The 24,755-nt window shown below is 44.8% G+C and overlaps 1 protein-coding gene across 3 annotated transcripts in view; it reads left to right on the forward strand.

Moving 5' to 3' along the window:
- The window catches only part of LRRK1 (leucine rich repeat kinase 1), a 70,767-nt gene that overhangs the window by 31,912 nt on the left and 14,100 nt on the right, over window positions 1–24,755 (forward strand). For all 3 annotated transcript variants that reach the window (XM_026040584.1, XM_026040585.1, XM_026040583.1), the window contains 15 exons: window positions 242–379; window positions 3,878–3,990; window positions 5,010–5,086; window positions 8,413–8,542; window positions 9,066–9,178; window positions 9,964–10,178; window positions 12,183–12,347; window positions 14,000–14,172; window positions 15,784–15,904; window positions 16,159–16,318; window positions 16,694–16,970; window positions 19,966–20,137; window positions 21,455–21,618; window positions 22,850–22,989; window positions 24,124–24,373. In XM_026040584.1, the coding sequence (XP_025896369.1) occupies window positions 242–379; window positions 3,878–3,990; window positions 5,010–5,086; window positions 8,413–8,542; window positions 9,066–9,178; window positions 9,964–10,178; window positions 12,183–12,347; window positions 14,000–14,172; window positions 15,784–15,904; window positions 16,159–16,318; window positions 16,694–16,970; window positions 19,966–20,137; window positions 21,455–21,618; window positions 22,850–22,989; window positions 24,124–24,373 (2,408 nt within the window). The remainder of the gene's footprint in view (window positions 1–241; window positions 380–3,877; window positions 3,991–5,009; window positions 5,087–8,412; window positions 8,543–9,065; window positions 9,179–9,963; window positions 10,179–12,182; window positions 12,348–13,999; window positions 14,173–15,783; window positions 15,905–16,158; window positions 16,319–16,693; window positions 16,971–19,965; window positions 20,138–21,454; window positions 21,619–22,849; window positions 22,990–24,123; window positions 24,374–24,755) is intronic.

Genomic DNA, 24,755 nt, shown 5'->3' on the forward strand with positions numbered 1-24,755 from the left:
GGTGATGATTTTCGGCTAACTTCTGAAATACTTGTTTTTAAAAAAAGAATTTGCCCATCAATGAAAGCATGCTACTCCTCAGCAGATACTATGTGTGTGCATGCACAGTAGTTTATCTAGATTAACAAATCTAAAGAGACTGCCTGGAGTGAATATATTAATGCATTGAACATGTGAAAACTGATCTACTTTAAAGATGTGTTTACTACTAACTCGGTGTTTTTCCTTATTTGTTGCCCAGAAATGTTGTAAAGCATCTAGAAATTTGCTGGAATACTTACCTGATGCATTGACTGTTTTTTGGAAAAATCATCTCAAAGAAGTGGATTTTTCTGAGAACTTGCTAAACGAAGTTCCACCAGGACTCTTCCAGCTTGAAGTAAGTGTCACTTCTTCCCACTTGCAGCTGCTTGGTGTTACCTATGCAGAGCTCAAAACCATRGAGGCAGCACCTACTAAGACAGGAGACCACCTGCTCTTTTGTGGTGGTGGACATTGCTSTTGCACAGTGCCTCTGAATACCCTGTAATCCCCTGAATTACCCTGTTTCAACTCTCAACCAACGTGACAGAGCATCCAGCTTCCCACCCACATCTTTAAGGAGCTCTTTGGATGTCTCTGGTGTCTGTGGTTTTCAATTTTGGGGACCACAGTTTGGAAGACAGTCACTGTATTGTGGCTGCAGGTTCCGACCTCGGAAATGCAGATGTTAAGTGCTCACAAATAGATACAGTTTAAAACAAAACAAAACCAAATTAAAAGGGCAAGTTCCTCTTAATCTAGCACACCAATGTGGTGTAATTAAGTATTGATCTTTCTCTGTTGATAGTATGTACCAGTTGGCATCTTGCTGAGTTTMTGCTGTTCAGTTTAAGTAGTTCTGCTCATTCCTTCTTTACTTATTTAATGAATAATGACTAGTCCTATGGTTTGTCTTGGTGGCTCGTGAAATATTTGCTAGGGAATCTTTCTCCCTTAAGAATCAGTCTGGTTTAGGGCAAGATTTCTATAAAAGCCCCAAGTATATTCACCAAAGCTTCCTCTGTGTTTTGCGAGCTGCTTTGTGCAAGCCTGTTTTTCTCAGTGGTCATCACAAATCCATAGCTTTGCTTCAAAATTTGTCAGAATTTGTGGCTTCATATGGTTTCGCATGAAACCAAGCAGAACTTTTTGGTTTCCTCCAAGCTTCCCTTCCAGATTGCGAAATTCAGGGTCATGGAGTTGGAAACAGAGGTAAAGCTTTGTGTGGAAGTTTGCTTACGTGCATTATTTTGGGAAGGACATAGATGTGATGGTTTGTAACCTTTTTCCCAATTTGAACCTCAGGTCTACTGCAAAGAAGCCTGTGGCTTCTGCCTGGAAGCAGAGTAATGGGGCTGATTTGCTCCCTCAGTTGTTTTTTAATGATCCCTGCAGTTTTGGGCCTCTTTCTCATGACCATTTGTTTTCAATTGGCATTTCTCTTGAAATAGCTTGAATCTTACAGGCTATTGTCTCCAGAACTTGCGTTTTCCGAATGTGTTAACACCAAGCCTAGTGGGTGGGGGCTCCCATAGCAGACGTTAAACACTAGGTTGTGCTTCAGGGGCACCTTTCCTTGGGTGCTGCTGCTCCAAGGCTGCTGGGAGGTGGGATGTGGAGGCTCCCAGCACAGGGTGCTAGGGAGGAGCTCAGTGCAGTCCCTGCTCATGGCCTGGCTGTGAGGTTTCCATGCTTTGGCTACCCCAAGTAGTATACCCCAAATAATGCCGGTTCTTATTCCTAGCTCTTCAGACTCACTCAGATAAAGGAAATAAACAGCAGGGCTTTTAAGTTCCTGTAGGGCTAGAGAAGGTTGAGTCCATGACTGTCTCTTGCTTTGCAAAGGAGCCATGACTCGGGTCTCTAGACTCATTTGCTTCCCTTGAAGAGACAAGACCCTCCCTGGAGGACACATGTAGGTTGGAGCCTGGCCACCTTTCCCATTCACAGCTGACCAAGACAGCCTAGTTTGGATGCTCTGGTCCCCCCAGGCCTAATTGGATGCAGCAGAGTCCTCTCGCACGCTGCCACGAGGGTGGGAAGGAGGTCATCTCCTACTGTTGTTTCCTCACTTCTGGAGCTTCTTCCTCACTTCTGTTCTATGTCTGAAAGGCAGCAAAAATGGAGAGGCTGGAACTGAGAGAGAAGAGGTGACTGCAAAGCAAGGCTTGTGCAGAAGGAGCTGTGAAGAGCCACCACCACTTCAAAGCAACTCATTTGCCCCCGGGGAGCAGGCACATAAGCACTGCACATAATGTCACCTCCCGCGGGGTGGCTTTTGTTGGGGCTGCTGGGGGACATGTAACATGGACACAGTTGACTGAAAATGCAGCGCTCCGGCTAGACCGCCCAGAACAAAGTTTGTGCTAATTCTGGAACATGAAACCTCCCTTTTCTGCAGCCTCCTGCTCAGGGATATTTCGGGGAAGAAGTGCACRGCATTGTCACTGAGCCGCCCCATGCTGACACTTGGAGAGAGCTCTGCCCCTGCTGCCAAGGGAGGGCTGCTGCTTTTTTGCAACTGGAAATCCAAGCCAGTGGAAGAATAATGATGATAAAAGCAAGAGCTAGCAAGATGTGAGTGGCAGGGAGGGCTTTGTAGCTGGTGCTGCTCTCCATCTCTTTTCTGCAGCGCTTCCTCCTGCATAGCTGCTGGGTTATATTTTGCTTTACCTTGCAGAGTCACCCCGAAGCCCAGTGGTGCCCGTCACATGTCACTAGAGGGAGCGTTTTGCATGGTAATTGCCTGTCCCATGCTGCCCGTTGTCCTTCCCTGCTCTCACASGGATACCTCCTCATTTTCCATTTGATCAAAGGGGAAAAAAGCCACCAGGCTCGCGAGACATTGGTGACTCCATGAAAACTATCAAAAATCAAGCAGCAAGACATCCCACATACCTGAAGATGAAGCTTTGGTTGGTCCACCACAATTTCTGTAGGGGAGAATTCATTAACACTAAAGTTCTTACAGCACTAAATAATTCAACTGACGTTCTGCTTACCTCAGTTTTCATGGTGGGATTTGCAGACTGACGCTGGTTGAAATTCTTCCATAGAAAAGTGTTTTCAGTGGAAAATCAGATTTTCAGCCAAATGAGAATGTTTGTTTCAACCTCAACATTATTTTTAAAGGAACATGGAAGAGCAAGAACTTCATAAATCTGACGTGAACCCTTTTTTTTTCTTTTATATTTCAGTTAAGTTTAAAGGAGAGCTTGTGTTTAACTTATTCAGAGTTTTGCAGCTGAGTCCTGTCTGTGTGGTGTTGCTTTGCAAGGCAGCTTTAATTCTTATTAAAGTTTCTCTTTGCAGTCTGTGTGTGTGGAAAAAGTAAATAGGTAAATTGTGTAAATAATGAAAAGTTAATTGAAATCCTTTCCATTTTAATTGGCATACAATAACAAGCAATTATTCAATTCTCCTTATGTAAAATATTTCACATTTTTGTGTGTTCATCTTAGACAACAGGTGTTAGCTTCCTGTGCCTTTAGCTTGCACATATGTATAAGACTTCCCATGCATATGTGGCTGCTGGCGAATGTAAATCACATCTTCCATTTGGGAAAATTTCCGTAATCAAAGTAACATGTTCTCTTAAATGGATCCTTTCCAGTCTTATTCTTCAGCAAGTAGAACAGTAATCTCCCAAAACCAACAGTGCTGTTGCTTTTTGCAGCAAGTACACTGCTGGAGACAGAAGGGAAACGTGTGCATGCTGGGCAGCCTGGACAGGATGTTCTGATGAATAAGATGTACTTTCCTCKTGTTATTTAACAGCCATGATAAAAAAAAAAAAAATCTCTTTCTGTGTGGTTGATGKACTCTGTCTCCTAACTGCAGCCTTTTCCTCTTTCAGGCTTTGGTGTCTCTGAAGTTGCTGGGAAATCAGTTATCTGCGTTGCCTTCGCCAGATAAGTGGAACTGCAAACAGCTTAAAACACTGGATCTTTCTAAAAACCAACTTGGGAAGTGAGTATTTCTTTTAAATTGCATCTCAGTAAACAAAGGCTGAAGAAATAATAGCAAACCCGATCCCTTGTGTAACACAAAGGGTGTCAGTGGTGAATTAATTACCTGCATAGAAAGCATTGATATCCACATACCACAGCTCTGAAGTATATTGTGCGTCTGTGACAGTGATGAATTATCCCTTCCTGGCCCTTTGGATTTTTAGCACAGTATCATTTATTAAGTGGATAGATTACTCATAATGGCAATTTAATTTCAGAACTCGTAGAACTTTCTTTAACCCGGCGTTTCGTTCATCACTACAAATACTAGTTTGTGGGGAGTGTATCTTAACCATAAACCATCTGGTTGGGCTGCAGTTTGTAGTTAGCGTGGGAGTATTGTTTTGGAAAGTATGAAAAATCCTTGTTTTTTAAATGGAAGCCTAACCAGCTGCAAATTCATAGAGAAAACTGACGTTAACAGGGTCATCCAATAAAAAAGTGATGTTCTGCTTGGAAGCTACAATAAGGGTGTTTAAKATAGAGGCTTAAAAGTCTATTCTCTTCCCCAGAGCTACATTTAGTTGTGTCGTACAAGCATTCAAGCTTCTTCCCATTTGGGTACCTGTCCGGAAGATTTTCTGGGGTCTTTAGGAGCTGCTGTGTCAGTTGATAAATACAGAGTCATATTTTGGAATGTCTCCGTGCATTTCCAGAGTTGTGTTGCTGGSTTATCTTCTCGGAGACTGCCAGGTGAGAGCAGGGAATGGCAGCAGGTCAGTYCTGCAGTGCTTCTCAGGAAGCTTGTTCAATTTGCTGTGTGACAGCCTTCTTAACCTTGACACCAGTGAAGCCAGGGGTCAAGTGCTCCCGCCCTGGGAGCTGGAAGCACTGCCTTGCAGAGCTCTGTTAATTTGCTCAGAAACCRAGGGGAACCCATAGGAGGGCCTGACTCTGCACTGCGCCCTGGGAGCACAGCTCCAGCATGGCTCTGAAATGCTCATTTCTCCCCATATTGTCATTTTCTTTTGCCCACAGGAGTGAAGAGGGATTTAAAACSAAGCGGATTCCCTTTTTCCCCACAAAGAGCAGGGTGCGCTCCGGCCCYGAGGCAGGTAAGGTCCAGGGCAGAGCCCTGCCCTGAGCAGGTGCAAGGGGAAAGGGCTGAGGAAACCAGGTGAGCTGAGGAGGGATCTGTGCAGGTTCCCTAGGGGGAAATCATCGTGAATTCAGTTGCTATTAAATTATTAAATTAATTATTATATTAAATTGAATTAAATGCTGCAGCAGCATTTAAATAGAGAAGAAAGTATGTTGAGCTAAATTGTTAAAGAAGTGCTGCAACCATTTGGTGTCATCAGTATTGAAAGGTGAAGAATGCATGAAATGAAACCTGCTTCTTTTACTGAATTTCTATTCTTTAAGATTATWTTTTTAGCCAGAGCATTTACTGATACACTCAGAAGGGGAATTGACCCATAGTTAGCATAGTTATTACTCTTTGCATAATTTCTGTGGTTCAATTTAAAAATTGTTCTTTTCCCCTTGTTTCTCTGATTTGCACCAAAAGTTTGGGGCAGAGCAGAACAGATTTTTTGGATTAGTGCACGTGAAATCCCAGCGAGAACAAAAGACTATTTGAAGATATTTGCACTGCTCCCTGTGGGATTCATCTGCATTTCTTTTGCTTGTTTGTTTTATTTTAAAGCGCTTGGAGAGCTTTCTTATATTTGGCTGACTGAAGAATGGCTTCTTCTAAAGCATTCTTTGGGAACTGCAGAGTGGAAGAGAGCTGCATCTTTGTGCTGCACCCCAGAGCAGCCCTCAGCTGCTTGCAGGGGGGAGAAATCCATCTCCAGCAAATGCTTTCTTAGTCTCTTCCCCCTGAAAATTGTGTGTGGTCTAAAGTCAGCCTTGATAGGTAAAAGTGGTAAACGTACTGAGTTACAGTAAGGGATAAATGAGTTCAGTGTAGCCATAAGCAGTTAGTTTTAAGCTCCAGCTGGTTCTTCTGGAGGACAGAGGCTCTATCTGGATGTCCAGACAAGGATGTCTGACCACATCTGGCATCTGTGGATGCAGAGGCTGCTGTTGGGCACCCTCACGAGGAGAAGAGGTTCGTCTGTGTTGTTTTCGGAGTAGGAAATGGAAATACAAATGCTGCAATGTCAGTGAAATCCCGAATGCAGAAATAGGAATTGGAATCTGAGTCTCCCAAGCATGTAGAGCCTGGGGCACCCTCGGTTCTTTCTGCTGCAGCAGCATTTCCCACCAGGAAGAGAAGGGCAGAGTGCTGCTAAAAGCAAGTCTAAGGGGCAGAGCAAACCCTGCAGCATAAGGGAGTGTGAACTCTGCACTGGTGCCACCAACGAGCCCTGGCCCAGCTTACCCAGGGCAATGCAGAGGGCCTGAGGTGGCTTCAGGTTGCAGGAGGGCCCTGGCAAGCCCACCTGGCTGGTGCCAGGGTTGAGGAGCCGCAGAGACGGAGCGAAGCCGYCTCGTCTTTTTCTCTCTGTTGCCGCGCCAAGCATAGCTTGGTGAGACTGGAGGATATGGCCAAGAATTTAAAGAAAATCAAGAGAAAACAGAAGCTGGAATACATCAGCTGCTCACAGAAATCTCACAGCAAGGTGGGGGGCAAGTTTTCCTCTGATTTTACCAACAAAGCTATTTACTCAAGTCTAGATTATTTAAAGAGAATAATTTATGGATGCTTACTATACTAAGTTGATAAATCTCAGAATAACTCCATGCACATGCGGGTGGTGTTTGTGGCATTTACTCGTCCAAAAATACAGTTTTGAGATGGGATTTTGTTTTAATTTGTCTACAGTTCTTTAAAAGCAAATCTGAGCTCAAGCCAAAGAAGTCATAAATAACTCATGAATAAATAATTGCAATTCATAAACACCTTGAGCCTGCTTCCAATATAGTACACTCCTTTCCACCTTGAACTCTAGAGAGTATTGAGAGTATTACTACTATTTTAGGTACTTGCTCCTACATGTCTGAGAGAGACTAAATCTGTCTGTGCTTAGGTGCATATTGATGAGAAACAATGAAAAGTTTAAGGCCAGCGATGAGGCAGAAAGGAAGTGAATTGGACCCATGAATAAGCCTGCTGTGCTCCTAAAATWATCCCAAAGATGATTTTTTATGTGCAAACTCAAAGGCAGACTGTGACAYGCTACCCACACCAGACAGTCCTGTCACATATATAAACCCCCCTGCACACAGTAGGACTCTATCTTCCTGCTCTTCTGATCTTAGCTCAGGCCCAAACTGCTGTTAATATTAGAACTGGGGAGCTTTTCCCTAAGAAAATCTCTTCCATTTTCTTCTTTCTTTCTTTTTTTTTTTTTTTTTCCCTTTTCTGTCTTAGTTACAGATCCTCAAGTCTTCTCTGTAATGGAAAAACAGCTTGGTGGAAGTGCAACTCTCCCATCCTTAAGCAAGGATGTGTCACAGGTCTCAGAGAGTTGCTTTTATTGACAGTGGGGAGAGCAGCTGGGGCTGGTTGTACTTCACTAATCAGAGCCCCCAGATCTGCTTGTCCTTGTGTGGCCTCATTCTCCTTGACTTCAGGATGCTTCTTGGTAGATATATGTGACACACAAGACAGCAACACAATTCATGGCAGCTTTTCATGCCGCTATCCCTGGAGTAATTTGCGGAGCAAAGCGATGCTGCTGGGAACTAGCTGGATTTTTCTTTGTCTGAACCTCTGCAGCAGTTCGACCCCRCAGTTGTCGCTGTTGCTTGAGCTGCTCCCAAAATGGACTGGGCTCTGTTCAAACACATGGGAAGACTGAAGTGCCCCAAACTCTTGCAGAATAAGACAGCCCAGAGGAGCAAAGACAGTATTTTGGAGTTGATGTAGGTAGGAGTCTGTCAACAGCAGTTTGGCTTTTCTTCTCCTATCTGTTTTTGTCTTGATATGTTAGTCCAGGCTGCAACATGGGAGCCTAAACATCATTCTGACCAGTTTCTGACTTTCCTCAAACGTTATTAAAAACAAGCAAACAAACAAAGCCATGGAAAACCATGGAGCTCTTGGTAGATCCTTTCTGTGCGAGCTGCTAGGCTGGAGTAGTGGGAGTCCACAAGATGTTACCAGCTACAAAATGGCAATAAAAGACAACACCACTCGTGCTTTGAAGGATAGTCCTTTGAATAACCCCAGAGTCTCCCCTCAGTACCCCAGAAGTCATGGAGATCATGTTCAAACATAGACATCGCTGTGATGGTTAAAACTGTGATGTCAACATTGGTCTTGGTCACTATTGAAGGCCACGTGCTTTTCTGGTGTTGGTTTTTTGTAGTTCCTTCCAATGGACATGACCTAATGTGTTTCCCACAACGTTGAGGTGAAGGCTCTTGGTGCACAGCCTTGACGCCTGTTCCAATTTAAAGGTGCAATTTGTTTCTTGTCTTGTTTCAGGTCCTTTTCTGGAGTTCCCAGCATTTCTGAGTGATTCTTTGGAAGTCCTTTATCTGAACGACAATCAGCTGGACTCTGTCCCGCAGTCCGTTTGCCTTCTGAAAGGTTTAACAGAGCTTTATTTAGGAAAGTAAGTCCGTGCCCTGGAAAAGCGATTCAGTTTTATGTTGTTTTAGTGACCAGTCTTCCGTGGAGCCCCACCCGAGATGAACAGTTCTGACTTTGAAGTCGGAAAGCTGGAAAGAGCCCACGTAGAGCTGTGCCCATCATTTGCTTTAGATAAGGAGGCTGGCCTTTTATATTAGGGAAGATGATCTAATATTTTGAGCACCAGCCTGGGAATCTAGTGTGTGTCAAGTTAATTCTGGCTCTTTGCTGACTGCTTCCCATGGCTTGTGAGTCAATAACTCATCATTTTTGCCTATATTTCCTCATCTGTCCAGTAAAGATGACTACACTTGTCTGCTCCAGAACATAAATTAAAATTATACATCACTATAAAGATGGAAATTGTTATGGAAGTGCTGAGTAGTCTTATTAAAATATTAACAGAAGATTTCTGCAAGGAGAGAATAATGTAATTTGAGAGTCCATGAGAGCCGCTACTTACACACAAAGCCTGGTTGTTGGTAGATTTATTTGTTTTTGTACAGTAACCCTGGTATCCGAGAGCTTCCTCCAGAGCTTGGACAGCTGGCTAATCTCTGGCAGCTGGATATCGAAGAACTAAATATCAGTAACGTTCCTGCAGAGATCAGAAAAGAGGGTAAGACTGTTCCTGTGTGTTCTTTATTACATTGACTGAACATATAATCAAAACTGCTTCTTTTTAATGGTCTTGAGCGGGCACAGCCAGCGTGCACCCCAACCCTTGTTGCTGCCAACTGGAATTGCATAGGAAAACCTCCACATATTTGCAAGTTGCTGACCTATAAAGGCAGTGTTTTATTTGCAGTATGCATGCTGGAAAAATTCTATAGTTTGCTTTCTGAATGTGTGCAGTTTAGACAATCCTTCTGAAAACTCAAGTGTTTAGGAGCAGCAGTCGAAGTCGCACTGCAGTGACTTTGCTGAAAGCTGCTAAGTTTTTGGATCTATTACAATACAGTCTTCTTTTTTGTGTGTTTTAATAAGAAAATCCTGCGGGAATAAAGTTATTAGTAATTATTCCTTCTCCAGCAAACTGTTGAAGCCTAAATCTAATTTTAACTAGAAACATGAAAGTAGAAGGAAAAACTGAGTATTTTCCAATACTAAATTAGTTTTTTATGTTTCCTTTGAGCTTCTGAAGAGTAGGAGCCACAGCATTTGTTTCTCCTTACAGTGCTTCATTGTAGTCTCTTGGAGCACTGACCTTTCTCTGGGGTCTCTGTCTCAGGTCTGTCCACTGGAGGTTTCTTTGTTTATTCTCTGGGTCGTCTCAGCCCACACTGAAGCTGCAGGGAAAATATTAATTCAGCTGATGTGTTTTCTGCAGTAGATTTTCTGCAGTTCTGCTGTATGTTTGTAACTGCAAACCCCGGGTGAAACCTGTTCACTCTTCCCCCATAGGCCCTAAAACTGTGCTAGCCTATTTACGAGCACAGCTACGCAAAGCAGAGAAGTGTAAACTGATGAAGATGATCGTCATCGGTCCCCCACGACAGGGAAAGTCGACACTGATTGAGATCCTGCAAACTGGAAAAGTCCCTCAGATGATGCACAGTGATGCCACCATCCGTACGACTAAATGGGAGCTCCCCAAGCCAGTAGGACACAAAGCAAAGGTGAAAAGCAGCCTCAAGATGCTTAGCCCCAGGGGAAGTGTTTGAGTCCTGCAGGGTCCCTTTTGGGCTGAAATTGTCTGACCTTTAGCAGAAAAGAAAAAATCTTTCACCTGTTACCAGGTTTTACAAGCAAAGGTTATTTAGACCTGCCACAGTTGCTCTGATCTTTTCAATTTGTTATAGAGGACAGATCTGTTTTCCTCAGTAGTCAAACTTGACTTTGGATCCTGAAGAGCAAGGGCCATATGGAGATTGCTTAAATTCTGGCCAAATCCCAGCTCGGGTGGTTTTTGGACACTGAGTTAGAGAGCATGTTTCAAATCAGCTTCTCTAAAGCATCAGCCGATGAATTGTCCTTTCATTTGGGGCTGGAAAATACAATATTGGTACCTAAACCTAGACATCCTTCATGTCAGAGCTGTCCTAGACCAGGAAGGTGAGTGGGAGTTAGACGCCTGACCTCTGTTGTGATTCAGGGATATCCAAGACATACCTTAAAAACCCAAATCCCAGRCAGCTCATCCAGAGTGTGCGTCAGCCCATGCTGAACTCATTTGGGCAGTATTGATTTAATTCAAGCGTGTAGGTGGCCCTGTCCACTGCCTGCGTAATAACACAGGGATTGGGGCATGCAGAATTGATCCAGGACTTTTGTTAGAGCAGAGGGTGTGCAAACCCATGGCTCTCCGTTTCCGGATGAAAGCCACGGCCACCAGGCTGTTCTGGAAGGCATGGAGAAGCCTGCTGAGTTCAGCTATTCTGCAGCAAGGAGTGCCAGGCCAGAGAGAGAAAGAAAAAGAGAAAGCAGAGCCTGACTGTCTAAGGAGATGATTTTTGTGGGAGAAGAGAATTGTGCATTTTGTGTTGAAGAGTGGTTGAATAAAATAAGAACCTCGAGAGCATCGTGAACATGGAGTGGGATCAAGAGGTACAGCCAAGGGGCTGAATGGGCTTTGGCCCTACCTTGGAGTCTGTCCCTCTGTGCAAGAACCCGTGCAGTAGTTCTTGGATGAGCAAGGCTGCCCTGGTGCTAGTTAAGGCTTGGTTTAACAAAATGGAAATTCTTTCAGCTATTCCTGCGAGGCTGCAGACTGGGATTGTGCGAGGAGATCAGAGCCTGAGTGGGGTGTTTAACTTCTTGCTGAAATCTCACTGGGCAACGTGTCCTATGGGACCTGGTGGCTGGTAAACAGAGTCTGCTTGGTGGTACGTGGTGCTCTGGGGAAGGTTCCTGCAGGTCGGTTTGGCCTCCTGCCCAACCAGTTTCCCCAGGGCCAAATGATCTAGGTGCAAGGTACACATGTGCTTCCTACTGCAAAACCAGGAACCTGAGGACCATTTCAATGGAGAGTAGCATGTCCTCACAGCTGCTGCTGTGAGGCTGCGCTGAGGAGCAGGTGCTGGGAAACTTAGGAGAGAACCTGAGCTAAGCTGTAGCCACCTGCATTCGCTCATTGCCCTGAAACTGGAGCATCTCAGTCACAGGGAGACTTAGCTCTGGCCCCTCTCTGGTGTGACACGTGTAACACTGGTGGCTTCCAAAGTGCAGTGTTTGCAAAAGGCACGAGACGGTGTCTCCCAAGCATCTTCTGTGTGTTTGGCTCAGCTGGGGCCGAACCCAGGGRAAGTGGTTTCTGCAGGGGCTTTCCTGCCGAGCCTGCCCCGGGCAAGGATGAAGCTGCTGCTGCTCAAGAGCAGTGAAACACAGGGCTCAGAATGGGCCTTCTGTTTGTTCTGCAGAAACCATGGCATTAACTGGAGATTTACCAGCATCAAGGGCACCTCTATCATTTTAGCAGCAAGTAATTAGTCTTGATTTCCTGTGGGGAAGTGGTAGCTGTGCTTAACAATTGCTTGTTGATTTTTCTTTCCTGGAGGCACAATTAGGACATTGAAACCCTTCTTGTATCATACATTATGCAGGCGTAGGTTTATGCTACAGCTATTATCTCCCCGTGATTTACTGCAACCGTTTGATTTGAACACTTCTCTTTGTCTAAGTAGGTTGATTCAGTGGAGTTCAACGTCTGGGATATCGGAGGCCCGGCGAGCATGGCTACAGTCAATCAGTGTTTCTTCACAGACAAAGCATTGTACATAGTTGTATGGAACTTGGCACTGGGCGAAGAAGCTGTTGCAAACTTACAGTTCTGGTTGCTGAACATTGAGGTAGGAAGTCTCTGGTGGGCTCCAGAATATCTGGTTATTAATTAATAATCCCGCACGTCATCAGGGGATATTATAGAATCTTTTCGGCTTGCTTTTCAGAACTCCACAATCTATGAATTTTGCATAGCTTTTGGAATTAATTTTTCATTCTGCTGTAGGCGTGTTGCTATATTTAATGGATTAAATTTATCATTTGCTTTGTTCTCCCTCACACACATCAGAGAATGAAACAAAAGTGGATGTATAAACCCTTGCTAAGTAGGGCTGAACCTACTTATTTTGGAATTAGTGTTTGACCACACTGTGCTCTGAGGCGGGGGTTAAAGCGTTTCCTTTCTTGTGTGGCTTAGATGCATATTAGTCTCGAGGTTGTTTTTAACACTTGATATTTGGATAATCAGGTGTGTCTCCTGGCCAGCTCTCAATTGAGGGTCAGAACTGCAGTGAGTTCTCTGGTGCTGCTTGTTTTTTCTTTTTTTTTTTTTTTTTGACAATACAATGGTCGTTATTTTTTAGAATGATCATTATTTGAAATGAATCTTAATACTATGTATGCAGCCATGGGCTCCAAACCTGTGCCTCTAAGAAAAGATGTCTTGGCATTATAAAAAAAGTTAGCTGAATATTCAGCAGCGATSAAAAGTCCAGACTGAGTAACAAAGCAAAAAACATCATTTGGTATCTCATAAATGTATGGTGCACCTGTTTCTGATAATCTCAAGAAACACATAGTAGTGGGAACATAAAACAAAAAATAAGGGTGTGAGATTATCCCATGGAAAATCACTGGGTGCTTACCCCATGCCTATATTCCTTGTTAGACCTCGGACAGKATATTGGGCTGCTTGGGCCCTGGTCGCTCCAGGGTTTGCACGAGTTTGACGTCATTCACATTGCATTGAGCATCGTAACTGAGAACYAGATTGATTGCAGATAAACAAATACGTTTCTGCATCTGAATTTTCTGCTGTGTTCAAAGTGATTTGGATCCTCAGGCTGGTCTCCACTTAAAGCCTGTGCAATCCCATTGCATTTGGCAGCATGCTCCCTGCAATCTGGATACTTTCCAATGCTCTAATAGAGTCATGGAGGGCTTGGAAGAAACCACAAGATCATCTAACCCATTCCTTTGCAGTGATTCAGGATTAAGTAGGTTTAGAGATTTCTAGCAGTTTATCTCACTTCTCCATATACCTCCAGTGAAAAAGATGGTACCTGGGTATCCATTCAGGGCATCRCCACCATTGTATGTAGGCTGTTTTTCAGAATAGCAAAGTTAGATCCTCTGTACAGATCAAGCTGCAGTTCTTTCTGCCTTGAGCTTGTTTCCCACCATTTAGTTGATGTGTGGAAACTTAATACCCCATGGTAACTCCCATTAGGTTGGAAACCCATATATAATATGTAAAAAGCCCAAACTGATGGTTTCCTCGGCTGCAGTAGCAACAGGTCATTAAGCTGTATTTAGTAAGAGAAGTTTTATAATCCCCCAAATTGATTTTTGCTGTTGTCAAGCTACCAAGCCAGATTGTCCCCACTTTATATGCATAGGTGTAATTACCCTGCCTTAAATACTGTACTTTTCACATGTCCTCATTGAATTTACYGTGACGTAGTTTGAATTAGGTCATAGTCAGTGTTTTCTCTTGCAGGCCAAAGCTCCAAATTCAGCRGTGCTGGTGGTAGGAACACACCTTGATTTGATTGAAACGAAATTCCGTGTGGAGAGGATAGCAACCCTGCGAGCCTATGTGCTGGCTCTGTGTCGATCTCCCTCTGGATCCAGAGCAACCGGCTTTCCAGACATCACATTCAAGCACCTGCAGTAAGTAGCAGTGCCCTTACGAAGCTCATTCTATTTTATGTCACCTTAACGCTCATAGTTTTCTAATGCCTAATTTCCTTGGCAACAGAGCTGGTTAAAGACTTTCAGTGTTGCATTTCATCCTTTTTTAATCAAGAAATAACGTAATGCAATTAGAGGCAAGTTTAGCATAGCTCAGGGGTCAGCCTGGGTCTGTGAACTCAAAGCTCTTGAAGTCGTGACCTTGGCCAGCCGGCTTCAATGCTCCTGCTGTGCTCAGCTTTCTTGTTGAATAGTGATACAGTTTATTAATTAACTTGGAGGGAAATAACATGTATATTGCATAACTAATACCGCAAAAGTTAAAAAACAAAAGATATGACTGTTGGAGAGCGGGTGCAGCAGGGTTTGGGTAGAGGGGCCACATGGGGGTATCTCAGTGCCCGAGGCAGAGGTTATAGTTGTGTTAGTGGGGTGAGAGCCAGGGACAGCCCAGGAGCTCCTTGTAGTCCCAGGTGGGTCCTTCAAGTCCTGCAAGGTTGGGGAGCCTGGAAATCAACCGATGAGGCCGTGGAGTGGACCAYGCTCCCTCCCTTTGCCTTGTGGAGGATGCCTTTGGGGAGAGGAGGCTCTTCCAGCTGGGAAGAAGGTAGGTCTGGAGCGAAGGAAGCGCCGGGGCRGGTGGGAGCCCCCCAAGCAGACTTGCAGTGAGAAAAGTTTATAGTTGATGCTCCTCGTACACCTTTCCCCATCACTATGGGCATCTCACCGTGATCCTACTTGTTCTTTCTCCAGAGCGTTTTGCTTCATGTCCTGCACTCTTCCCTTTTCCACCTCTCCTTTGTGCCTCGTTTCCTGCCCTGTCCCTCCCAGGCTCTCCGCAGACTGTCTTGTTCACTCCCTGTTGTGCATCGGGACGGGGCTCCTCCGAGCAGTGCTCTGTGCATCCAGGCTGCTCCAGCATCCCCGTGAGCGAGCGCACACTTCCCCCAGCCCCCGAGGCTGAGTTTAGCATAAAGGCTGTTTCTTTGAAACATGGTTCTCCCTCTGCCACAGGAACATGTGTGGGATCGGTGAGAAAGACCCKTTGTTGGGAAAGGCAGAAGAGAGCTGTTCTTAAGCAGCCAACAAAAAGGCCAGAAATAGTAGGAGTTGGAGAGAGCTGTTAGGGAGATGATGAAGGCCAGCTTTAGGATCTAAGCATCAATTCCCACGTCGCAGGCTCCAGCAGAGCGAGGGTGGAAGAAGGTGGCTGTTAGTCATCACCACATCGCTTTGATCCGAGGCTGGAGAACCAGACTTTTCTCCAGCAAGGGCTGGAGCGGAGCAGCCTCCTGCTTCCCGCTGCTCCTTGCAGGATGAGCTCTGTGCACAGCGAGGAAGGGATTCAGCCTGATGGCTTGCGAAGCCCCTAGATGTGGGCACAGTGAATCAAAGAGGCTGAGCAGAGTTGACCAGTGTATCTTTTCCAGGCTTCTCCGTTTCTTTCTCCCAAGCTAAAAATGCTCACTGAGCGCTTTCCTCCCATTCATCCAACACAGGAAATTTAAAATCACTGACAAGAAAAGCCTGGAAAGGAAGCCAATACACTGATAAGGTTTGATAACACCCGCCCGTGTGTGTGTTTTGCAGCGAGCTCTCCTGTAAAACTCTGGAAGGCCTYGATGGGCTCCGGCAGCTGATTTTTCATGTCACGTGCAACATGAAGGATGTCGGCAGCTCCATTTGCTCGCAGAAGCTYGCGGGGAGATTGGTGAGGACCGTGTTTTCTAATGGTGATAATCATGAAAGGCAGGGGATGTTTTTTGGCTTGGTTTTGGCTTGGGAAGGAAACTTCAGGAGTTGCTGCTGCTGGATGTGTGTAAAGCCTGTGAAATAGCTGCCTGGCTTTGGAAAAGAGTCAAGGCTGTGGGATACCTGTAAAGAGGGAGATGCCTTAGCCACGTAGTTTGCTATGAGGGATTGCTGTTGGAAACTGATCCTGCTGTTTTCCTAACATGGATGCAGATACCCCGAAGTTACCTTAGTCTTCAAGAAGCTGTCCTCGCAGAGCAGCGGAAGAGAAGTCAGAATGATGATGTGCAGTATTTAACAGACAGGCAGATAGAGCTGATGATTGAGCAAACCCCAGGAAATGATATCAAAGACTACGAAGACTTGCAAACTGGTAGGTCGGAGCAGAAYGTTTTTTTCTTGGAAATGAGTATTTCTGAGCAATTGAGATGTTTTTTAAAGAGGCTCTGTTCTGCAGGAATCAGGGAGAGACATTCCCCAAAGAGTGGGCAGAGGAGGGCCAAGGGAAGGGGCATCAAGTTAGAAATAAGGAGTAAGGTGAGATGTGATTTTGGCTGTGGCTTTTAAAAACACAATGCCAGACAGTAGTGAGCCTCAGTTAAATGTTGTGTAGGCTTGGCTTGGCTATGTCCAGCCTGTAATCTGGTCTAGATAAAGCTGTCAAGATTGTCTTCTAATTTCTCCCAACCACGCTCTGGCTTCCTGCTGCTGATGTATTATTCTTTTTATCTGTTTTCACTTTTTGCAGCAATTAATTTTCTCATAGAAACGGGTACTCTGCTGCACTTCCCAGACACAAGCCATGGCCTGAGAAACCTCTACTTCCTTGACCCGGTCTGGCTCTCCGAGTGTCTGCAGAGGATTTTCAACATCAAGAGCTCCAAGTCGGTGGCGAAGAACGGTGTCATCAGAGCAGAGGATCTCAGGATGCTGCTGGTYGGGACGGGTTTCACAGAGCAAACTGAAGAGCAGTATTTCCAGTTCTTGGCCAAGTTTGAGATTGCACTGCCAGTCGCTAATAACAGGTAGGCTGACAATTAGAGATGGTTTAACAGACTGGAGAAGAACAGCCTCTTAACTAATGGTTCTTAATAAGCTTTGTCATTGGAAGCAGCTCTCTTAACAAAGGTCTTGCTATCAGCAAAACTATTTGTGCTAAATAATGTGACACAAGATGCTCCTGTGTTTGGGCTGCAGTTCCTTCTGCGTGGAAGGGCTGGCGTGAGCATCCTGTGCTGCAGACATACTGGGCTAGCTGGAAGACTTTCTAAAGGAGCCACCTCGGTGCATTTTATCCGGGAGCATAAAAGCAGCCAGAGTGACTGGCGTTGCGGGCAGTGACACCAGCAGGGATGTGGGGATGAGCAGGTGGGAGCTGTAATTGCTCCATTGGCGCAGCTGCGGCTGCGAGAGGATGAGAGCTGTGTGGCCACCGGCCTCCACACATAGATGGGCTTCCAATAAAGAGTCTTGCTCCTGAGTATGGCAGAAAACTGCATAATCAATAGTTGTCGGCCCTGAAAGCAGTAGTATTTTATTTCTAGGGAGACCAGGGCAGCATAGCTTAAATAGCAGTATGATTTTCTTACTTGTTCGCCTCTCCCGAAGGTACTTATCGATAGTTTTCCCAGAAATTGTCTAGGAAAACCTCCTTCTCCTAAATATTAATGACTCCGCCTTCCTCAGACCCCACTGGCTTTTCCTCTGCGCTGAGTTCCCTGCTATTTTTCTCTTTCCATCTGCTCGGCGACCGCCTGTTGTTGGGTTGACGGTGAAGCCGTGGCCGTGGTGCACGTTGCAGGGAGCGTTTGCATTTCGCTTCCTCRCCCTTCCCGCACGCGGCCGCCTCGCTCGGAGCCTCTCGGGAAYGCTGGATGCCGGCACAAGTGCCGCATTCTCCGGGCTGTCATTATGCCTGTCACTTAGCCAGTCCCGGATGCCAACAAATTCTCTCAGGCTTAACACAGATAAAGCAGCAATGTTTCTGCTTAGGCCAAGATGCCTTTTCRACTCCTTGTCGCTATCTGCCGTTTTTCTTTGAGGCAATTACATTGTCAGGGCCTCAGGAACAGGGAAACATTGTTTTTTTCGTGCCATCCAAGCCACACTAACAGATTATTCTTCCAGCTGATGGACAGCAGCTCTAGCAGGTTGGATTAATTTAATGTACTAGCCAGAAACAGAGCAGTTATTTGTTATTGTGCACCTGCAATTATTGTCTAGTTTGCCAGATAGGGTTTCTGTGCAGCCGGTAGAGGAAGCAGCTGCCAGTTTCAGTCCTGAAAGGGTGGAYAGGGGCATGTTCCACATATTTTCAAAATTTGCATTGGCTGTTGTTCAAGAGCATTGAATCTCCATCTGCATTGTAAACCTATATCTGCTTGAGGTCCAGAAGGCCTCGCTGGCCTTTTTACTTCTCATCTTCCCAGACCCTTTCTTAGATGGGCCGGGAAAAATTTATTGGCAATCGCACGATGCATCCACTCCTGTTGTGGAACGGGTACTTGTGGCTTGCTCTGCTGTGCATTTGCATCTGTGGTGCATGTAAATCAGCTTTATGCTACAAGTATGATCATTTTTACTGTACTTTGTAAGTGGAGAGAATTTTTTATCAGTTTTCCGTTCCAAAGATGTTTTATGGAATGAATAATTTGATCGTGTAAAGTGTCATCAGACTTAATGGACTGTGACAGATGGAGAGAGCTCTTGTCTGCTGATGGCAGGTTTTTTGAGCTGATTTTTCAGGTTTTACAGAGCACYGCAGCTGCTGGAGAGAGAACGTGATAMAAGGCTTAAAACATTGGACTTGGACCCAACATTAGTTCTAGTTGAGCATSTAGTTCCTGCCGCTGCTATCACCTCACTGTTATTTTGGTCAAGTCCTTGGCTCTTTGCCTCTTTGCTGTCATTATGCCCATCATAGATGAGGCCCACATGCTGGCAAATTTTCTCAGGCTCAACACTGATAAAGCAGCAGCGTTTCTGCTTACAACCAAATACCATTTGGATTGACTTTCAGTCGTATAAGCATCTTGGAATGCATTTGGTGCGAAGAATACCGCTGTTTGGGGATGTATTGACAGGTGCTGAAAGCTGTTAGCTCATAGTTTTCAAAACAGGTCTTGTCTTCCAGCGAGTTTTAGCTTCCCAAATGCTCAGGATCAGGACAAATGAATATTCAGGGCTTACTCAGAGCTCTGGGAATGATTTGGAAGCTGTGGCTCTCTGTCCCAGTGTCGCTCTGTTGCTGCTGATCGGTCAGACTCCAACAGCACCGAGTCTYTCCTTCCCCACTTGGGCAAACGTCCGCTGCCGACTCGAGTACCCGATTGCAGGAGGAGACCCCTCTGAGACAAGTGATAACTCCATCCGGCAAAGCAAGCCCTTGCCCRAGGGCACTGGGAGGGATGTGGCTGGGAATCCTTCGGTGCAACCGGATGCAGTGGGAATGCTGCTGCGCTGGCCCGTCAGGGGCTCTGCTTCAGGCCGGGATGAGGGCTAGAGCAGTGCGGCCCCAGCAGCCTGTAGCTTCTCATTCCTACCTCCCACGACCCTCCTCTCGCCGTCCTCCGGGCTTAGTGGAGCTACTCTGCTCTATGTGGTTTTTGCCTTTGCCTCCCGTTCCACTTAGGAGCACAGCTGGAATTCTCCACTTACAGGCAGAGCACAGATGCGAGTCTGAATGCGTCCTAACACCACAGCTGTTCCAATGACTCCCATATTTTAATGCACTTAATTTGTGATTACACAAATGTCCTCCCCATTACATCAATTTTAGCACTGTCCAATAGTCCTGGACGTATTATTAAATGCCTCGTTTGCCTCTGCCTGCTTCCGTAGTATAAATGAACCTCTCCCTGTGTTGTTCCAGTGTCTTCAGTCTAAAAGCTTTTATACACACAGTAGGCTTTGCTGTCAAAAAATTCTTTGGAGACTGAATCACCTTCTTAACTTGTATCAAGGTACTTGCTGTTACAGTCTATAACTAAAGATTTTACTTTTTAATTTGGTTTGTTTCAGCTACCTCCTCCCCCATCTGCTGCCTACCAAGCCAGCTTTAGATATCCACGGGTTCTGCCACCAGACCACGAACACAGTCCAAAGGGTCTTCAAGATGAGCTTCGTCCCAGTTGGCTTTTGGCAAAGGTTCATAGCCCGAATGTTAATTAGCCTGGCAGAGATGGATCTCCAGGTATGCTGCTGGTGAAGATGGCTGAGGTTGCTGTTTGCTAACTGGGTAAATGGATGTCTCTTCACATCCAGCTGGCTTCAGTCACAGACTTCAGTAGCATTACTTCTGTAAACAGGGAGAGATGAGTCTCCACAATCAAAAGCTGATTTTGTGTTCACAGTAAGTGTCATTTAGAAAGATAAATTGACACTGGAGAAGAAAGCCTGTGTTCTTTGTAGCCTCCCTATAACACAATTCCCTGGAATAGCTTGGCACACTAAGCATCTTCCAGTTATTTGTGATTGGAGCTTTGCCTGCAGCTCTTGTCCGCGACAGTGTTCCCCTGGGCCAAGGGCTACTATCTGGATCTGTGTGGGTTTAAATTAGAAGAAAATTGCAAGACTGTTGCCTTAATGGGATAACGACTGCGAGCAGGCACTGTATCAGTGCAGATGATCTGCATATCATTAAAATAGTATTTGCAAGCTCGGGGAAGCTGAGTGGATTTTGTTGTTGCTAGGGACATTTTTTTTTTTTCAGAAGCAGTTTGTATCTGAAAACATAGCTAGCTCTGCAGGAAACCATGATAAAAACTTGAAAAACATGAAAATATTTCTGGTTCTCCTGTGGTATCTCCTTAACAGTTSAGCTGTGCCCTGTCATTGATGTACAGAACATTGAAAACATGCTACTTGTTTTTGCCTGTGTTAAAAGGCTGGCTTGGTAGTCTCTTGCTTATCTTCTCATGGGCACTATGTAGTCCTAGAGCATCTTGGCTAGGGACCTCATCCAGTCCTCATGAAGTGAATGGAAAGCACTGCAGGCATCAGATCAAATCTGCAGACAAATAAGCATTAGAGCAATGATTACTGGGGAATTATGCAGATTATGTCTTTGGTTTAAAAGCAAAAATGCATTCTACACTATGAGAATATCTTAGAGAAAACGCCATCCTCCTCCTATTAAAACATGTGGAAGAGTTCGCTCTCTGTGTTGAACACAGACTAATCAGTCACTAAAGGATTTAACTCTTCGTTAGGTTTATAGAAATTTTTCAAATTAACAATTAATGTAACAAATGTCCCCAGTAATGAGTCTGGCATTGGCGTTGTTGCCTTTTGAGTTGGATGGAAACATTTTCACTCTGTAAAAACAACTATTCACATATTTTCACGCTGTCACAAAACTCAGGAGTGCTGGTTATTTTAGTGGAAAAGCTACAGTAATATCTATGAAAGTCAGAAAAAGTCACCTTTTTGKTTTTTTCTTTTTTCATTAAAATAACATCCTTACGAGAAATTTCTGTAATTTATTATTTTGCCTTTCTGCTTATTTCAGCTTTTTGAAAACAAGAAGAACACCAAGACGCGAAACAAGAAGGTGACCATCTACAGCTTCACGGGCACGCAGAGAAACCGCTGCAGCACGTTCCGAGTCAAAAGGACTCACACTGTTTACTGGCAGGAAGGTCTGTTCGTTACCTTTGATGGAGGCTATCTTAGGTAATTTGTGTTCATATGCAGCATGTGTTACAGGGGACTGATAAAGCACATGGAACACGTCATCTGAATGGAGATGAATGGGCCTGACTCATGCTGTGTGCTTACCCTCAATGGWAAAGGAGGCTCTTCTACTAGAAATAACTCATCTGGTGACAACTTGGGAARATGATGATGAATAAGGGATTATTTGGCAGTTCTAAATTTATCGACTGTATCTGTTATTGCGGTCACAAATTTAAACAGGTCTAACAAATGACAGCAATATTCAAAGCAGAGCTCTTTGATGACTCTTTGTCAGAGTGTCATCATGCATCTTCACATACAAGCAGGTCCTTAGGTCAAAGCATTTTTTATTGAATTTCCACTATATGGCAGCAGTCCAGACGAGTGGGGTGATTTTTGTGGCACCCAGCTCTGTGTGATTGGGACTGTGGCCTAAGGTTGGAGCTGACAAGGTAGTGGACTGCTGGCCGCACGCCTGAGAAAAATCTGCTGTCCATGTTCTTTCACAAACACAGAGAGTAGCTGGCCACTTAACAGACCTTAATCTCTGTAGTATCTGCAGATATATTTACTCTTTCAATCCCTGGCAAGATAAGGAGCAATCACTAGTGCCCTGTGGTTGGAGAGCAGCAGGGCATAGTGGCTCTCCTGAGTTCATTTGGGCAGTCTGCAGCTCAAATTTGGTTCTCTGCCTGAATGTTGAATTCTGGACTAGGCCTGCAGTTCTGCTTTTCATTTCCTCATGCACTAGGCTACAGAGAGCCATAGAATGTTGGTTTTTTTTTTCCTTTTTTTGAACGAAAGCAGGTTTCCTCGTGGAAATTGTGCAAAAAAGGTTACATTTTTTTTCCAAACAGTTACTTGTAATTATTTGACGAGTCCGTGGAATTTTGTTACCGACTAATAAAACTCTTCACCTTCCTATCACTCTAGAGGTGACATTTCTGACAAAACACTCTCCATCCACCTTATCGAGGGCAGCATTTTCTGTTGCTTTAATCATCTGTGCTGTTTACCCATTGTGAGCAACCARTGCTTCTGTGCAAGACAAGGTGATCTGCAGAATAGACTGAATTGAAAATCACCTTCCAAGCTGGATTGGTGTTAATTTTGGTTATTTATAAACTGCAAGGAATTTTGTAAGTCAGGATGTCTGAGGTGAGGAGGTTTGTTGACATGAATACTTCACAAAAGCTTCATTTGGCTTTCTTGTGGCTTCCTTTCACAGCGTGGAGTCTTCCGATGTGAACTGGAAGAAGAAAAAAAGTGGTGGAATTAAAATCATTTGCCAGTCAGAAGTGAGAGATTTTTCAGCAATGGCATTCATCACAGATCATGTCAACTCTTTGATAGACCAATGGTTTCCTGGTAAGAGGACTGGTSTGATTTTCTGTGCAGTACTGTGTCTTTTTAACAGAAGGCCCTTTGACGGGGCTCTCYAGGTGCACAATATTGTGAGTCAAATGAAGATGCCCTAGGATCTTACAGTCTCTAACCAATAAAGTTTGAGAAAAGCTGATAACGTGGAGACAGAGCAGGGTTCTTTGCCAGCACACCTCAGTCTAAACATTTTGCCTTTCAGTTTTTCAAGCACAGCAAACACAGTGCAGACTGGACCTGCTTCTATGGAAATCCAGGACAGACTCTTTTAGCGCTTATAGTCAGGGCAGAATTTGGCTCAAACTACTTGGCTCCATCTCCTAATGACAAAACTTATTTTGGCACCAGCTGGGATTGGCATTTTACCCATAAATTGCCATTTCTAACACTCTGTAATTTATAAAATTGGTATGTGAGAGGCGTGAGTGAATATGATACCAAGGACTCTGTGCCARTGTAACTTCCCTGACTCCACCAGTTGTTTATATTGCGATCAGCAGAGATCCTGCTGTTACCCAGGGGGCAATTTGCAACCCCAAATACACTTTCAAAACAAAACAAAACAAAATCTGAAGTATTCTKTGTCATCTCACACGGGTCTAGGAAAGAATGCCAAAATCTCTTGTGTTGAGGTTCTTTTGAGGAGGCAAAGTGGTGCATTCTCACATAATCATTTTCTGTACTTTACAAATTCTATTTGCCTTTGGATTAAAATAATGATAATATTAATCCATGAGGCTTGAAAAGGGTCGTGACTTCAAAGGTCCCGGCCTGGGTTCAGCCCACTTAATTGTGGGCATTTAATGGAACCTGTCGCTGCACAATCTTCCCAGAGTCCCAAAGGGAATGTCCCAAAGGTTTGGTCTTGATGGTATCTAAGTTCCTATCAAGTCTTGGTGGTATCTAAGTTCCTATCAACAGCCCTGTCTCTTCAGTCTTGCACCTGCTATCTGTGCATCGTTTGCAAACAGCTTTTTAATTATCCTGCTCAGCACACTAGGTAAAGTGCTGTGCTCCTGCATCTGGCTGTTTCACATAGAGCATCTGGCTAGCACCTACAGATATTTGAGCACTCTAGGAGCTGTGCACATGGCGTTTTCTGTCTGCTTGTTTGTTTTGAAGCCCTCACAGCCACGGAGAGCGATGGCACGTTGCTGATGGAGCAGTACGTGCCCTGTCACATCTGCGCCGCTTCCAGGCCGGAGCAGAACGGGAGCGTGGACAAGGCGGAGGACGTGCAGTACTTCAACATGGAGGACTGTGTCCTCACTGCCATAGAGCTGGACTGCATCACGTGTCCCAACCACCCCGATGTCCCTGTTTCTCTCCAAGAGCTTGTTCCAGAGCTTTTCATGACAGATTTTCCTGCCAGGTGATGTTATTTGGCAGCCTTTGGTTGAATTTTAGTGTCGGTAATTCTTTYGGGTTTCTTGTAAGTCATTTCTGCAAGAGGAACAGACTCATTCCCAGCTCTGACAGTCCATCCCAAACCTCACTCCTCACTTGCCTTGGCAATTGCTGTGTGCCAATCCAAGACATCATTTTGTGGTGTCTCTGAGATCACCATGGTGCAATGTGAAAGCCATCGCTGTCCTGTACTGCCCACTATATCATAGTCTGGCCACAGTTTTCTGTAGTTGGAGTCCTTCAAGGATTCCAGTTATGCCCTAATTAGGATATTAGGATATAGTTTGGATATCCGGCACCAGCAAAAAATGCTTTGCTGTTGTGTCACAACAGGAAAGGCACTGAAA

This window comes from Nothoprocta perdicaria, unplaced genomic scaffold (genome assembly GCF_003342845.1).
Source record: "Nothoprocta perdicaria isolate Ctin4 unplaced genomic scaffold, notPer1 scaffold_26, whole genome shotgun sequence".
Taxonomy (NCBI): domain Eukaryota; kingdom Metazoa; phylum Chordata; class Aves; order Tinamiformes; family Tinamidae; genus Nothoprocta; species Nothoprocta perdicaria.